The 16,942-nt window shown below is 49.3% G+C and overlaps 1 protein-coding gene across 1 annotated transcript in view; it reads right to left on the bottom strand.

The window, feature by feature from the left end:
• Positions 1–3,784, bottom strand: part of IQSEC2 (IQ motif and Sec7 domain ArfGEF 2) — a 105,877-nt gene extending 102,093 nt beyond the window's left edge. Inside the window, exon 1 of the mRNA XM_029067004.2 lies at positions 3,646–3,784. Coding sequence (XP_028922837.1) covers positions 3,646–3,688 — 43 coding nt within the window. The 5' untranslated portion in view covers positions 3,689–3,784. The remainder of the gene's footprint in view (positions 1–3,645) is intronic.
• Between the last annotated feature and the right edge of the window lie 13,158 nt (positions 3,785–16,942).

The raw sequence follows: 16,942 nt of genomic DNA, 5'->3' as shown, positions 1-16,942 counted from the left end.
TCCGCTACCCCGCTGCCTTTTTGGTCCAGGGCCAAGTGGACCATCTAAAGGATTAGAACAGAGACACACTCCCCACAGGGGCTGTGAAATAATAACGAATAAAGCCTTATGTTACCTAGCCTTTGACGTCAGCCACACCACAAGTGAAGAAGAGTCACCTGTGGCTCACAGGCCACAGTTTGACCTCGGTCTGCCAGATGTAATTCTACATGACACCCACCCTCATCGCCCTGTAAAGCCTTTTGATTACTGTTGTTTAATCACTGGTATTTACTGAGCATTTACTATGCAGAGTACCGTATTAAACACTTGGAGGGTAGGATAGAATAGGTAGACACAATCCATGCCCTCAAGGAGTTTGCAATCTAGCTTCCCTTGTCCTTTTCCCAGTCCCACCTACCCACCCTGCTGCTCTTTTAAACTTCTACCCCATTTCCTTCCACTCCCTGCACCTCAAAACCCCAAACCCACTCCCCACACATCCCATGGCTCCTCTGCCCGCCTATACCATGAACCCAGTTTTAAAGCTTGTTTTGCCAAAACTGCTCCTGTCCCTTCCCAGTTGCTTAATTCCCATAAATTCTGCCTCCCCACTCCTGTCTGGGACCCTCAAGATAATGGGGCAGCAAGGATGGGACTTGGTGGGGTGGGGGGTAGTGGGGAGGAGATTCCTCCTTCCTTCTCTCCATCTTCCCTGGTTTCTTCCCATCACCCCTAATCTGTGGTACTGAGGGTCCGGGCTGGGGGCGACTGCAAAAGAACTGCAACAGAGAAAGGCAGGGCAGGCCCCAAGGCAATGTCTGATGTGCCCAGCTCTCGACCACGGGACATATGGCTGAACCTTCCCACGACCTCAGGATCCAGGCTGCCCAACAACATTTTTGCTGCCCTCATGTGACTAATCCCATCCCCATCACATTATGCTTGCCGGATATGCCTGCTTGCTGGAATCTAAATTATCGGTTCAATGAAAATAATGATGGTATTTGTTAAGCGCTTACTATGTGCCAAGCACTGTTCTAAGCGCTAGGGGAGATATGAGGTTGGCCCACGTGGAGTTTACAGTCTTAATCCCCATTTTACAGATGAGGTAACTGAGGCACAGAGAAGTTAAGTGACTTGCCCAAAGTCACACAGCTGACAAGTTACGGAGCAGGGACTAGAACCCACAACCTCTGACTCCCAAGCCTGTGCTCTTGCCACTGGGCCACGCTGCTTCTCTACCTTCAACCTTCGCAACATCCCTCAAGTCCACCCTCTTCTCTCCATCTAAATTGCTACCATGTTCATCCAAGTATTTATCTTATCCCGCCTTGATTACTGTATCGTTCATTCGTATTTATTGGGCGCTTACTGTATGCAGAGCACTGTACTAAGTGCTTGGGAAAGTACAACAATAAACAGTGACATTCCCTGCCCACGGTGTGCTTGCAGTTTAGAGCGGGGGGTGACAGACATCAATACAAATAAAATTACAGATATGTACATAAGTGCTGCGGGGCAGGGAGTGGGGAAGAGCAAAGGGAGTAAGTCAGAGCACTACAGAAGGGAGTGGGAGATGAGGAAAAATGGGGCTTAGTCTGGGAAGGCCTCTTGGAGGAGATGTGACTTCAATAAGACTTTGAAGCGAAAGAGAGTGGTTGTCTGTCGGATTAGAGGAGGCAGGGCACTGCTCACCCTCCTTGATAACCTCCTTGCCTCCTGTCTCTCCATTCCATACTTCACTCTGCTGCCTGGATCATTTTTCTACAAAAACCTTAAGTCCTTGTTTCCCCACTCCTCAAGAATAGTTGCCCATCCACCTCCGCATCAAATAGAAACTCCTTACCACCGGCTTTAAAGCGTTCAGTCACCTTGCCCCACGTTATCTCTCCTTGCTGCTCCCCCACTACACCCCAGCCAGCCCACTTCACTCCTCTAATGCCAACGTACTCACTGTACCTCAGGCTCGTCTATCTCGCCACCGACCTCTCGCCCACGTCCTGCCTCTCGCCTGGAACGTCCTCCTTCTTCATATCCGGCAGACAATTACCCTCCCCACCTTCTAAGCCTTACTGAAGGCACATCTCCTCCAAAAGGCCTTCCATGACTAAGCCCTCATTTCCTTTTCTCACTCCCTCTTCTGCGTCACCCTCATTTGCTCCCTTTATTCACCCCTCCCTCAGCCCCACAGCACGTGTATTCATATCTGTAGTGTATTTATTTGTATTAATGTCTACCTCCCCCTCTAGACTGTAAGCTCATTGTGGGCAGGGATTGTGTCTACCAACTCTGTTATACTGTACTTTCCCAAGCGCTTAGTACAGTGCTCTGCACTCAGTAAGCACTCAAATACAATTGAATGAAGGAACTCCAAGTCCTCCAAAGAGGACGGACAAAGCTTGGAGTTGCTGGTAGGGTGAGAAGCACCCCCAGCCAGGTGAAAATTCTCCAAACACGTCAACCCCAGCTGCTCTCACTACTGCCAAAGGCAATGAGGGGTAATAATAATAATAATGTTGGTATTTGTTAAGCGCATACTATGTGCACAGCACTGTTCTAAGCACTGGGGTAGATACAGGGTAATCAGGTTGTCCCACATGTGGCTCACAGTCTTAATCCCCATTTTCCAGATGAGGTAACTGAGGCCCAGAGAAGTTAAGTGATTTGCCCACAGTCACACAGCTGACAAGTGGCAGAGCTGGGAATCGAACCCAGTCCCGATTAGACTGTAAGCCCGTCAAAGGGCAGGGACTGTCTCTGTTACCGATTTGTACATTCCAAGTGCTTAGTACATTGCTCTGCACATAGTAAGCACTCAATAAATACTATTGAATGAATGACCTCTGACTCCCAAACCCGTGCTCTTTCCACTGAGCCATGCTGCTTCTCTGGAGGTGGAAAGGAGAGGGAGGCTAAGGGAAGGGAAACTGGCTCTCTCGCAGCTCCTGGTGCTTAGAAAAATTAATAAACCTTTGTGGATATGCTTTTATTTCAGGGACTGTAGGAATATATCAGGGAAGGGCAGGGAGAGTGGCGAAAAACTGGGGAAATAAAAGATGGCTTCCGCAAAAGTGCAATATCAGATGCAAGAAACATTCCCTGCCCTCAAAAAGCTTACAATCCAGTGACGTCTAATGGTGTGGGGATCACGTCTATTTAATCTACTGTACTGCCTCAAGCACTCAGTATAGTGTTCTGCACACAGTAGGTTCTCAATAACTATTGACTGATAGCTTTATATGCCCAGAACAGCTGTTCTCAATCCACCCACAAAACCACCTCCATCTCCTCATTAAAAAAAATAATTCCAGATCCAACTTCCTTTAGGAAGCCTATTTAGATGGCAATGGTGAATAAAGATCCCCATCTCTCCTAATTAACTCTGCGAACCATCTCTCCTTATGCAATCCACACCATCTCTAGCAAAGTAAAAAAGAAAAAAAAAACCCTTAAAAAAAAGCAAAAAGTGAAAGAACGCCATCTATAAAAAGGAAAGTTAAGTTGGGTTTAAGTGGCATACTTTAGGAGGAAAACTCCCAGGGGACGGAAATCATGCTTTATGCTCCGTACATCACTTAATACAATTAATAAATGCCAAAAATCTTAGGGTGCCTTTGGCATACAATTTAGCAACATTGGTTAAAAAATACAAATAAAACTCACTGAGGCTTCTGCTTCTCTTCCTCTCCTTTGAGGAGAAGCCCATACACAAGCTTGTGGAATCTCAACCTCTTCATCCTCAACTCTATTTCCCTCCCTTTCTCCTCTTTTTTTCTACCTCCTCTTCCCACCTTTTCTGCTAAAATCTTCTCTCCCTCCCTCCTCTCTTCAGTTCCCCTTCGCCCTTCTTCCTCACACCTTGAGGGCCCCCCCCCCCCGCCATTTTGCTCTTCCCTCAGCCGCACGCGCGCCGCCCATTGGCGGGAGCGGCGCCCGCCCCGAGGGGTGTCGGGAAGTGGGGGGGGGGAGGAGCGACGAGCCGAGCCGGCGCCGTCCCCCCCGCAGGGGGAGAATCTGCCCGGCAACCGCTGACTCGGCGGGATGCGCGCCGGCGATTGGCTGCTCCGAGCTGGGCGGGGTGGGGGAGAGGGAGGCGCGCGCCGCTTCGGCACGAGGAAGCGCGCGCTCCTTCGGCCTACTTCGGCCTCGGGGCCCGAGGCCTGTGGAAGTTGAGGGGAGCCGTTGGCGGCCCCGCGCACCTCGGGGGTTGCCTGGAAGTCGAAAGGGGGACGACCTACGTCGTAAAAAGACCAATTTTACCTCCCTTTCGGTCCCGTAACTCCGATGAAACCATCTTATTCGAGGTTAGCCCCTCATCACCAACTTCCGGAAAGACTTGGCCCTCTCTGGGGCCGCCATGTTCTTCCACCTGGGAGCACCGAGGACCCGGACCGGGAGTTGTGGAAGGGGTGACAATTGGGCGGAGAAGAAAGAAAAAGAATCGAGAAAAGGCAAGTCGAGAGCGGGAGTCACCCTTTTTGAGGAGCGGAGACTGAATCATGATTCAGTTTAATCATAATAATGATGGCATTTGTTAAGCGCTTACGATGTGCTAGGCGCTGTTCTAAGCGCTGGGAAAGATACAGGGTGATCAGGTTGTCCCATGTGGGGCTCACAGTCTTCATTGACTCACTGAGCGGGGCTCAGTGGAAAGAGCCCGGGCTTGGGAGTCAGGGGTCATGGGTTCAAATCCCGGCTCTGCCACTTGTCAGCTGGGGGACTGTGGGCAAGTCACTTCACTCTCTGGTCCTCAGTTACCTCATCTGAAAAATGGGGATTAACTGTGAGCCTCACGTGGGACAACCTGATTACCCTGTATCTACCCCAGTGCTTAGAACAGTGCTCTGCACAGAGTAGGCGCTTAACAAATACCAACATTATTATTATTCATCCCCATTTTACAGATGAGGAACTGAGGCCCAGAGAAGTGAAGTGACTTGCCCAAAGTCACCCAGTTGACAAGCTGCTGAACTGGGATTTGAACCCATGACCTCTGACAACCAAGCCTGGGCTCTTTCCACTGACCCATGCTGCTTCTTTAGGAAAAACATGTTCTGTTAATTAAATCAAAAGAAACAGGGAGGTTAGTTCTCAGAGGCCAGCATTTATATCAGATTAGTGCTTATCTCGGGCAAAAGGATGTTGCTGGCACACATTGAACAGACTCCTCAACCCCAGCTCAGGGGAAAAAGAACCCAGGGGTTATGGGTCTTAGCAGGGACTTCTGTGTAATTCAGCTTCCTCTGATTTTGGAAAGGCAGGAAGGCTTGAAAGAGGAAGATTTACCCTTCACAGGGTCTTCCGTCCTTAAGAAACAATAGTAATAATAGTATTAATTAATAGTATTAATAGTATTAATTAATAGTATTAATGCTAATAGTATAAATAGTATTTGCACATAGTAACCATTAACAAATACTATTATTATTATTAATGGTGGTATCTGTTAAGTGCTTACTGTGTGCAAAGCACCATTCTAAGTGCTGGAGGGGGATACAAGGTGATCGGGTTGTCCCACATGTGGCTCACAGTTTTAATCCCCATTTTAATCATAATAATGATGGCATTTGTTAAGTGCTTACTATGTGCAAAGTAATGTTCTAAGCGCTGCGGGGGGGTTACAAGGTGATCAGGTTGTCCCATGTGGGGCTCACAGTCCTAATCCCCATTTTACAGACGAGGTAACTGAGGCCCAGAGAAGTGAAGTGACTTGCCCAAAATCACACAGCTGGCAAGTGGCGGAGCCGGAATTAGAACCCACGATCTCTGACTCCCAAATCTGGGCTCTTTCCACCAAGCCACGCTGCTTATGCTGTGTTCTAAGCAGGCAGGGGTAGATACAGGCTAATCAGGTTGGACACAGTCTGTGTCCCACCTAGGGCTCACAGTCTTGATCCCCATTTTACAGGTTAGGTAAGTGAGGCACAGAGAAGCAAAGTGACTTGCCCAAGGTCACACAGCAGACAGGTGGCACAGCTGGAATTTGAACTCAGGTCCTTGAGCTGAGAAACAGTGAGCTGAGAAACAGTTGGAACTTTTTCCCACGGGTAAAATGATCACAAGTACTGAATTAGTAGAACTGTACCAAATTCTGGTCACTATCCCACCAATCCCCTGAGAAGCAGCTTGGTCTAGTGGAAAGAACATGGTCCTGGAGATGACCTGGATTCTAATTGACTGCCAAGGGCTTGCTGTGTGACCTAGGGAAAGTAACTTCTCTGAGCCTCAGCTTCCTCAACTGTAAAATGGGAATTAAATACTCGTTTCCCCTTCTTACTTAGACTGTGAGCTCCATGTGGTCAGGGATTGGGTCCAACCTGATTAACTTGTGTCTACCCCAGGGCTTAGAACACTGCTTGACACGAAGTAAGCACTTAACAAATACAATGATGATAGTAATAATCCTAAAGTTTGCTACAAAGCTCCATCTTGAACCAGGGTTGTAGTGAGAGGTTTAGCAATGTGGGGTGGAGAAGAGATGGTAGCCAGAAGCCCAGGACAGTTAAAAAAATGTTGCTGCTGCTGAGAGTACATGCTGCTAGCAAATACTTGTAACCAATGCTGCTCACCTTCCATCACAGCCAACCCAACAACTATTTCCAAATATTACTCCTTCAGTCACTGCTGCCAGTGGATTCTGCCTCAGAGGTTTCTGCCATCATTCGAGTTGCACACAGGAAAGTCAGGTTGGAAGCAGGCGTCACATAGGCCCTCCCAATGACTGGGACCATTCTGAGCTCTCGAGAGAGGGTGACAGCCTGGCCGTTCTCAAAGCTGGCCCCGTCGATGCCTTTCTCCAAGATGGCGATGATCCGTTTGTGGGGTACAAGATGGGCTCTCGGAGCTGAGTTGTCTGGGTGTTTGGTTGAAGGATGGTGCTTGTGGGGGTAGCCGGGTTGGCAGCGGTAGGGAGAGGTCCAGGAAACATTGTATTTGATGTTATTGTGTTACAGTTGTGCAAGCAGAAGGACACGTTGGCATCATATGGATCGTCTGAGGTTGCCCATATGGGAAGTGAAAGAGGAATTAGGGGAGGAGATCATTCGTTCACTCAGTCGTATTAATAAATACGATTGAGTAGTAAACGAAATGAGTATTTACTTATTGTACTTCGATCTCATCTACCTTGCCGCTGACATCTCGCCCACGTCCCATCTCTGGCCTGGAACACCCTCCCTCTTCATGTACAGCGGAGCACTGTACTAAGCGCTTGGGAAAGTCAGTACGACAATAAACGGTTGACAGTCCCTTCCCACAACGAGCTCACAGCCTAGAGGTGGGGAGACAGACTGATACAAATAAATAAGATTACAGATTTATACATAAGTGTCGTGGGGTTGGGGATGGTGGGTGGAGAGCAAAGGGAACAAGTCAGGGCGATGCAGAAGGGACTGGGAGATGAGGAAAAGTGGGGCTGGAAAGGTGGGAGATAAGGAAAAGACGATGAGGGGCTGCCGAACTGATGGGAAGGCAAAACACTCGTGTATTGATAAATGTAAATCAATTGTATAATCTCTTGGGAGAGTACAACAAAACACGCTCCCGATTAGACTGTAAGCCCGTCAAACGGCAGGGACTGTCTCTATCTGTTGCCGACTTGTTCATCCCAAGCGCTTAGTACAGTGCTCTGCACATAGTAAGCGCTCAATAAATACTATTGAATGAAAAGAGTTGGTAGACATTCCCTGATCACAACGAGCTTTCAGTCTAAACGGGGAAACAGACATTAATAGAAATAAATAAATTATAGATAAATTTATATGACTGCTGAGGGGCTGAGGAAGGGGTGAATAAAGGAACCAAAGCAGAAGAGAGTGGGAGGAATGGGAGTGGGAAATGAGGGCCTAGTTGGGGAAGGCCTCTTGGAGGAGAGGTGCCTTCAATAGGACTTTGAAGGTGGGGAGAGTCACTGTCGGATATGAAAAGGGAGGGTGTTCCAGGCCAGAGACGGGATGTGGGCGAGATGTCGGCGGCAAGGTAGGTGAGATCGAGGTTCAGTAAATAAATATTCATTTCATTAATTCATTCAGTCGTATTTATGGAGCGCTTACTGTGTTCAGAGCACTATACTGAGCCCTTGGGAAAGTACAGTACAACAATAAACAGAGACATTCCCTGCCCCCAGTGAGCTTACAGTCTTGTAGGGGGTGAGGGGGGACAGACATCAATACAAATAAATAAAATTACCATAAATAAATAATGTATTACCATAAATAAATAGATAATTATTTGTTAAGCGCTTACTATGGGTCAGACCCTGTACTAAGCACTGGAATAAAATACACTCACACAGGAATACACACACAGAATACTGTCACGACTCTGCCCTCTTCAGCAGTGCCTGGCTCCTCCTGGCAGCACTCACCACCCCTGCTGCCATCCTGTTCCTGCCAGCGGCAGCAGACATCAGTGGCACCTGGAGGCTGGTAGCCACCATGGCCACCCGACTGCCCAGCCGCAATAGCACTGACCTTTCTGGGTCAGTGCGGGCTCGTCAGCTGAGTTGGTAAATCGGTTTCATTCCAGGCCGGAAACTCCCCCGAAGAATCGGTCTAATTACTGCGGTGAGGGACGTGGGCCTTGTTGCCGGTCCGCCCCCACCCCGCTCCCAGAACAGTATCTTACAGTGGTGCTTTCTGCTAACGACTTCCCTCGTCGTCCTGTAAGAGTTGGTAGCCGTGATCTCTGCCCACAAGAAGCTTACAGTCTAGAGGGGGAGATAGACTTTCAAATCTATTACTGATAGGGGGAACGGAAGAATGGCTTATCCTCCGACAGCTGTGGGCTCTAGTCCCTCAGGCAAATTTGTGGGCATAGTAGAGCATATTTACTTAGACTGTGAGCCCCATGTGGGATGGGGATTGGGTCTGACCTGATTATCTCGTAGCCACCCCTGTGCTTAGTACAGCGCTTGGCACCCAGTGAGTGCTTCCACGATTATTATATATATATATAAATAAATATATATATATATGTCAGACTAGCTCTGTGCTCCCATGGGCATATGGGCGGAGGCAGAGCTGAATTCAGGAAGATGGGTGGGTGGGTGTGTTGGAGCACAGTCCTGCTCCCAGCTAGGTGGCAGGGAGATGCGCGGAAAAGTGCGCTCCATGATGAGACCTGGAGACGTATGGAGGCGGATTGGGCTCCTCTCCCACACCCGGGAGGGGGCTGAGGGGCTTCAGAGGAGGACAGTAAGGGGGTGTAGGGGAGTGAGGGGATCTGAACGGGCCCCCTGTGTGTTGTGCGGTCTTGCAGGAGCTTCTCAGTCTGCTCGTGTTTTGGGGTAGAATTGGAACCATACATGAATATATGACTCACGTTGTATATGAGTCAGGCACATATGTGTGAGGGAGATTTAATCCACAGGAGTGTGGGGGCTCCATTGAGGCACACCGGCGACTGCCTCCGTGAGCATGAGTAGAGGGGGCGATGGGGGACCACGCATGCTTCTGCATGTAGAGGAAAAACATTATCCAGGCCGACATGTGAAAAGGCGCATTCTGTACACTTGCAAGAGAGAGAAATCTGCTCCCTGCTCAGAGCCCCACTTCCTCTTCAGCCCCTGTTCTCAGAGGGCACCCCCTTCTCCCACCAGTAGGAATTGCCCGCTCCATCTGGGAGATGCTCACTTTCCTTTCCTTCGGGCTATCCCCAGGACCGAACTCCCAAGGTCTGGACATTTAGGTTGAGCCCTGGAAAGTACTGCTTGCGGTCCAGTGGCCCCAGCACACTTCCTCCCCTGCCTCCTCCCCCACCCACCCCGCCCCCAAACAGGAGCTCACAGAGCTGCTGGTTGCCAACTTGTTACCATGGTGATGGGTTACAAATAACTCCGATGCAGAGGAGGATTTTAACCCTTTGGGCGTGGAGTTGATGGGACTACCTCCTCCCTTCCCAGGGCACAGCTTCTAGCCCCACCTCAGACCCGCAGGAAAGGGAACCTTTCGGCCCAGTCCCTTCTCCTGGAGAGCTCTCCTTCCCCTTTTGGGTCTTCCTGGTGGGCGGGCCCATCCCCCTTGGAGGGGTGGACTGGAGCAAAAAGGGACAAGGAGCACTGAGAACTGGCACATCCTTCTTCCTCCCTGGGATGAGAAGAACACCGCTCCGTGGGCAGGGCTGGGATTCAAAACTAGGTCCCTTGGGCTCCCGCTTCTTCCACCTCTCTTGCTTTGCCACCCAGGTTTGCAGCCTGGCAGAAAGGCATTTCGCTATTTGGGGCACCCTCTGGTGGCAATTCTGTTCGTTCTCACCCCCCAGCTCTTGGGTGAAACGATAATAATGTTGGTATTTAAGTGCTTACTGTGTGCAAAGCACTGTGCTAAACTCTGGGGAGGATACAAGGTGATCAAGTCGCCCCACGTGGGGCTCCCAGTCTGAATCCTCATTTTCCAGATGAGGTCACTGAGGCCCAGAGAAGTGAAGTGACTTGCCCAAAGTCACACAGCTCATAAGCGGCGGACCCAGAATTGGAACCCGTGACCTCCGACTCCCCAGCCTGTGCTCTTTCCACTGAGCCACGCTCCATCAGCCCAGGAGGGACGTGTGTTACACGATGGGCCCTGCAGAAACGGCACGGCTCAGTGGGGAATCTCATCTGTAAAATGGGGATGAAGACCGTGAGCCCCACGTGGGACAACCTGATCACCTTGTTCCCCCCCAGCGTTTAAAACAGTGCTTGGCACAGAGTGACCCAGGTGAGGGTTTGCAGCGGGGGCCTAAGAGATTCCTGTGCCCGGGAGCAAATTGGGGGTCCCCAGTTCCAGACATGCTAAATCTCGGGGTTAAGGCTTTCTGCTCCGATCCTCCAGCCTCTCTTGGACTCGCATATCCAGGCAGAGTCATCGGCCACCTCTTGAAAGTCAGATTCCAGATGTCCCCGGCATTTTTCGGTCCCTGAATATCTACTTTCCACAGCTCAAGCAGGCTGGTAGCCCCACGTAAGGCAGGGACAGTGTCCGACCTGATGATCATCTATCACCCAAGCTATTAGTACAATGCTAGGCACATAGTTAAAATGCTTAACAAGTCACCCCCCGCCACAAAAAAAAAATAAACGTTCAAACTTCCAAGCATGCCTTGCACCTCCATCCAAATGTGGATAGACTATATCAGGATGATGAAAAAAATCAAGACTCGCTGCCTTTTAAGAGACGAAACGATTTGTGCCGAAGAAGAGTTTAGATATATCCATAATGGCCACATCATCTTTCGGGGCATTTGCACCTAAAATGGAAAGGGACTGAGCAGTCTCTTTGTACAAATGAGCATACTGCTCTTAAGTGGAACCAAAGTTGTGTCTGGAGAGGGACTGAGATCCTGGCCCTGCGGGGGCTCACCTAAGCGGGGCAGAGTCTCTCTCCACCGTCCTTACTTCTCCACCTACCCGAGATCTGGCTCCTTCCCACGACCATCTGGTCCTTTTTACATGAAACAAGCCTTGCCCTTTTCTAGGACTTCCTGCAATCCTCCAACTATGTGTCCATCCCTTCGGACTCCGCCACCCACATTTCCCTCTGCGACCCAGGTTTCCCACATTCTGCCAACTCAATCAATCAGTCCTGCCTCCCACTCCCTCTCCAACTCCCTCTCCAACTCCCTCCAACCATCGACGGTCGTTGCTTCACACTGCTGCCGCCTCCTCCCCAGAGGACTAGAACTGCCACTTGCTTGCTGTGTGACCTTGGGCAAGTCACTTCACTTCTCTGCGCCTCAGTTACCTCATCTGTTAAATGGGGATAGAGACTGGGAGCCCCACGTGGGACCGGATCTGCGTCTAACCTAATACACTTGAATCTACCCCAGTGCTTGGCACATAGGAAGGGCTTAACAAATACCATCATCGTGATGATTATTAGATCAACCCTCTCTACCCCAACACAATTCCTGAGCACTCTGGCCTTCTCAGTTTGACACCCCTCCCTGCTGCCTCAGTTCCTGGTTCTGCTTCATTCCTAGATCCACCCCTTCCTTTCCACTCTTATACTGTCACCTCCTTGATACAGGGCCTGGTCATTCAGTCAGTCATATTTATTGAGCGCTTACTGCATGCAGAGCCCTCTACTAACAACAGACACGCTTCCCACAACGAGCTCACAGTCTGGAGAGGGAGGCAGGCATTGATATAAACAAATGAATTACAGATACTTACATAGGTGCTCTGGAGCTGGGAGAGAGGATGAATAAAGGGAGCAAGTCAGGGCGAGGCAGAAGGGAGTCGGGGAAGAGGAAGGGAGGGCTTAGTCAGGGAAGAGCTCTTCGAGATGTGCCTTCAATAAGGCTTTGAAGTGGGGAAAGTAGTAGTCCAGGTGTAATGAGGGTGGGTGTTCCAGGCCAGAGGCAGGACATGGGCAAGAGGTTGGTGGCGACATAGACGAGACTGAAGTACAGTGAGAAGATTAGCATTAGAGGAGCAAAGTGTGCGGGCTGGGTCGTAAGAGGGTAGTGGGGTGAGGTAGAAGAGGGCAGGGTGATTGAATGCTTAAACTCCGATGGTGAGGAGTTTTTGTGTGACGCAGAGGTGGATGGGCAATCACCGGAGGTTCTTTAGGAGTGGGAAAACATGGTCTGAACCTTTTTGTAGGAAAATTATCTGGGCAGCAGAGGAAAGTGTGGATTGGAGTGGGGAGAAATAGGATGCAGGGAGGTCAGCAAGGAGGCTGATCCAGTAATCTAGGCGGGATAGGAGTAAGTGTTTGGATTAACACAGGAGCAGTTTGGCTGGAGAGGAAGGGGTGGAATTTAGAGATGTGAAGGTGGAAGCCATAGGATTTCATGATGGTTTGAATATGTGGGTTGGATGAAAGAGAGGAGTCAAGGATAACACCAAGGTTTCGGGCTTGTGGTTGTCTCTTGGCTGAATTTCTGGTCTCCATGCAACAAGTCTCTCTATTCTTCCCACTACCCTAGAGACACTATTTGGATCATCTTAAAATGCCATTCAGAATGCATCAAGGATTGCTCTTCCTTGAAAACCTCCATCAGTTATATATTTCTTCCTAGTTAAACAAAAACTCCTATTTGATTTTAAGCTTTCCTTCTTATCTGTCTTCTACTAGCTTACCTCTTTCCTTCTTATCTCTTTCTTACCTCTTCTAACACAGTTCCCCAACTCCCACTCTGTTTCTCCCAAGCTAACCTTCTAACCGTAACTCAATTCACTCAAGGGCAGCCAAGTATATCAACAGTATTTATTGAGTACTTACTCTGTGAAGAGCACTGTACTGAGAGCTTGGGAGAGTACAATAATGGAGTAACTCGACATGATCCACACCCTCAAGGAGCTTCCAATTTATCGTGAGAGACAGATACTTAAATTACAGGTAGGAGAGGGCAATAGAGTATACTGTTATTCAATACAATAGAGTATTCATAATGTTATTAATGCAGCAGGATGATGAGAGTACTCAAGTGCTTAGGTGACATTTAAGCCAGGAAGTAGCAATTAGGAGTGGGATGTACGGTGGGGAGGTGATAGTGATCAAGGAGAGGGACATTTGGAGGAGTGTTGATTTTGAAAGGGTCTTAAATATGGACAGAGAGCAGTGATCTGCCAGACTTAGGAGGAGATAAAGTTCCAGGAAGAAGGGCGGGACATGAGCCAGGGTTCAGTGGAGAGACGAGGAGGGACACTGAGTAGGCTGGCCAGGCAGGAGTGAAGCTTTTGAGCTGGGATACCGTGAGAGAGGAGCGAGGATATCTAAGGACTAGAGAGCTTTTAAAGTTGATGGTGAGGAGTTTCTGTTCGATGGACGGAAGAATAGAAGAATAGGCACCCAGTGAAAGATTTTGAGGCCTGGGGAGACGTACAGAATGCTATTTAGAAAACTGATCTGAGTAAAGTATGGACTGGAGAGGAGAGCGGCTGGAGGCCAGGAGGTCTGTGAGAAGGCTGATGAGTAGTTCAATTGGAGTGTCCCAAATGCCTGGACCGGCCTGGTGGCAGTTTGGATGGGTTTCCTGCTTTTGACCCACGGTTCGTGTCTTTCTTCCTCTGTGGAACTCCTTCCTCCCTCTTCAGAGACCCCCTAAAAAGCCACTTTTTCCAAGAGACATTCCCAAATACTTCTTGATTATGTCATTGCAGGGGCCAACTTAGCACTCACGAGCATATCTGCCTAATAATTTATTTATATGTGGCCTTTTTTATTTTTGACAGTGGTATTTATATTCTTGCTTTTCCTATTTCACATTTGCAATTTGTGTCTGTCTGTTTCCTAGAATTGTAAACTCCTAGGATCTCTAGTACAGGGATCATGTCTTCGATTTCTTTTGTATATTCCTAAGCACCAAATACGGGGGCCTGAACACAGATCAGTGTTCAATAAATGCCACAGCTTCGGTTGCTGCTTCTGATGCTAAACTTGTCCCTTACCACCCACCAGATCCCTCACCTACACTCTCCCACACCCATTCAACTCATGTGTTCCAGGAGCTTGCAGATCACATAACCAACCACCCCTCTCCTCTGTGGTTTAACAGAGCTGACATTTAAAGGCTGAAGGGGCTCTGAGCCCTGTCCCTTCTTAAAGAAACAGGGGATGGGGAAGAAACACAGGCAGAGGCTCTAAAGTTCCACATGCTACCTTCACTTGGCATTTCTTCATGACAGATAACAGTGCTTCCAGGACCGGAATCTGCAGAACTTAGTCCTTCAACACTAAAGGGCTAGTTGGCTATTGGCCACCTTCATCACCCCTTTAGAATCCTCTAGCCATAACTAGCAGTTATAATTGCCAACTTCCTTCCCTTTCCTACTTCACCATCCTCCTTTCTGCCTTTTCCTTTCTCCTGGGAAAGTAACTTGTGAGTTGTTTCTTAAAACACAATCACTTGGCAGCCTCTGTAGGCCAGGGAGAGATACCCAGAGGGCAGGTTAGAGATCTGAGGGGAGCTTGGATCACTCTGTCTGCAGTGGAGAGAAGGTACATCTTGAGGACAGGGTCAAATTTTTTACAACGGGTGGGAGCCCTCAACTATGACCGGAGGAACCGTTTCAAGATTAGCAGTTGACCTTGTTGGTCTCCTTTATGTCCCACATCACTGGTCGTTTGGGACTTTGGGAGAATTTACGCAAAGATCAGAAGTCTAGTTCTCCTGTTTGTTTCTCGAAGGGGAACAAGTCCTAGGGGTAGAGCAAGAGACGGAATAGTGATTTGCCAGAGTTAACAAGGAGGTGGATAACTCCAGGGGCCGAGTTTTGAGTGGCCAGAGGGGCCTTAAAAATCTGACATGATCTCTAGAAGCTGCATAGCCAGTAACAGAGTTAAGTGGCATGATGGCCCCTTCCCCACAGAATGGTGTGATTCAGTTTCAGCCCCAATTGGCGTTCAAGTCTGAACTAGAGGATGGAGAGAGTTCCGATCCAGTCCAGGAAGTTTTGGGAAGCTCAATTTAGCTCTTGGCTCTGGTCTTCTAGGGAAATTTAGCTCTGGTCATCGATCTCCATTATTTTTCCCCTATCAGCTGATGGGGATCTCCAGACTCTTTCTCTCTCTCTTCCTTGATCTAGAGGAGTTGTGGTGCTTCCTAAGAATAATATTAGTGGTATTTGTTTAGTGCTGGGGTAGATAGAGTTCAATCAGATGAGACCAAGTACCTGTCCCACATGGGGCTAACGGTCTATGGGGTTGGCAGGATAAGTTTTTAATCCTTATTTTACAAATGAAGAGATTAAGGCATAGAGGAGTTAAGTGACTTGCCCATGATCAACACAGCAATCAGGAATAGCACCCACGTCTCTCTGACTCCCCGTCCTGGGCTCTTTCCACTAGGCCACACTGAGCCCGACTGCCCTGAGGCGTCCCCACGGCCCAGATATCAGTGAGCATCCGTGGTCCGGGACAGTGGCCAAAGTCTGTCAGGGGGTCAGCCTGGGTCATCCTCACTGCCACCCGCTCGTTAGCTGAAGATGAGAGTGAGACCGACCTGGTTACCGTATGATCGAGTTCATCTGGTTGTTTGAAGCCGGAGTAAGAACCGGCCTGGGAAGCTAGGAGCGTCGAGGGCTGGGGGGAGGCGACTGCATTTGACGGTGGCTAGCCGGAAAGGACGTGGGCCTGAGAAGCAGAAGGACCTGGATTCTAATCCCGGCTTCGCCGCTCACCTGCTGTGACCTTGGGCAAGTCGCTTCACTTCTCCATGCTTCAGTTACCGCATCTGAAAATGGGGATTAAGACTATGAACCCCATATGGTACATGGAACGTCCAACCTGATTCGCTTGCATCTACCTTAGCTCTTAGTACAGTGCCTGGCACATACTGAGGGCTCAACAAACACCATTTTTAAAAAAATTGTGTCAAAAGATGAGGAAGCCAAAGGAAGATAAAATTTCTCTTCCCTGGTAGAGTTTAGGATGGAACCCTTGGGCTGGTGCTATTTTTTTGGTTTCATGGGGTCCCAGTATCTCTAGGGAGGGGAAAGAGGAAAGCAGAGCAGTGGCTCAACGTTTTCCCTCTCCCTTATTTATTCAAGGGCTCTCCAGAGGCAGGGGAAGACACTCCCCGGGAAGCTGCTGCAGTCTTCGACTTGCAACCAACGTGGTGTCCACTTAGAGATGAGTCCAAGGGTCTCCGTATCGAGAGCAGACACCCGAACGTGTCTGGCTGCCAGGTAAGGGAGACCTGCCCAAGCCCAAGGGCATCCAGCTGCCTTCCCTTTGGAAGAGGCTGTTATGGGGAAGGAGGGAATGATGGGGCTTCTTAACCCTTTTTGCTCTTAATCCTTTTTCAGTGGCAATGGGACCTTAGACCAGGCTTGGACCTGAGCAGCAGTGGGACAGGGCATTCCCATCTCAGAATCTGCCCAGGTCCCAGGCGAAATGGAGAGGAAAATTATCTGTAGAGATTTAAGAGCAGATAGGGAAGGGCCGTCAGTCAGTTAAGCACAGGGCTCTTAGCATTGAACCACGTGCAAGAGCAGCTTAACCTACATGGATGGAAGGAGAGGGAGGGAGGGAGA

Source organism: Ornithorhynchus anatinus, chromosome 6 (assembly GCF_004115215.2).
Source record: "Ornithorhynchus anatinus isolate Pmale09 chromosome 6, mOrnAna1.pri.v4, whole genome shotgun sequence".
In the NCBI taxonomy this organism is placed as follows: domain Eukaryota; kingdom Metazoa; phylum Chordata; class Mammalia; order Monotremata; family Ornithorhynchidae; genus Ornithorhynchus; species Ornithorhynchus anatinus.
This window is presented reverse-complemented; position numbering and strand designations above follow the sequence as displayed.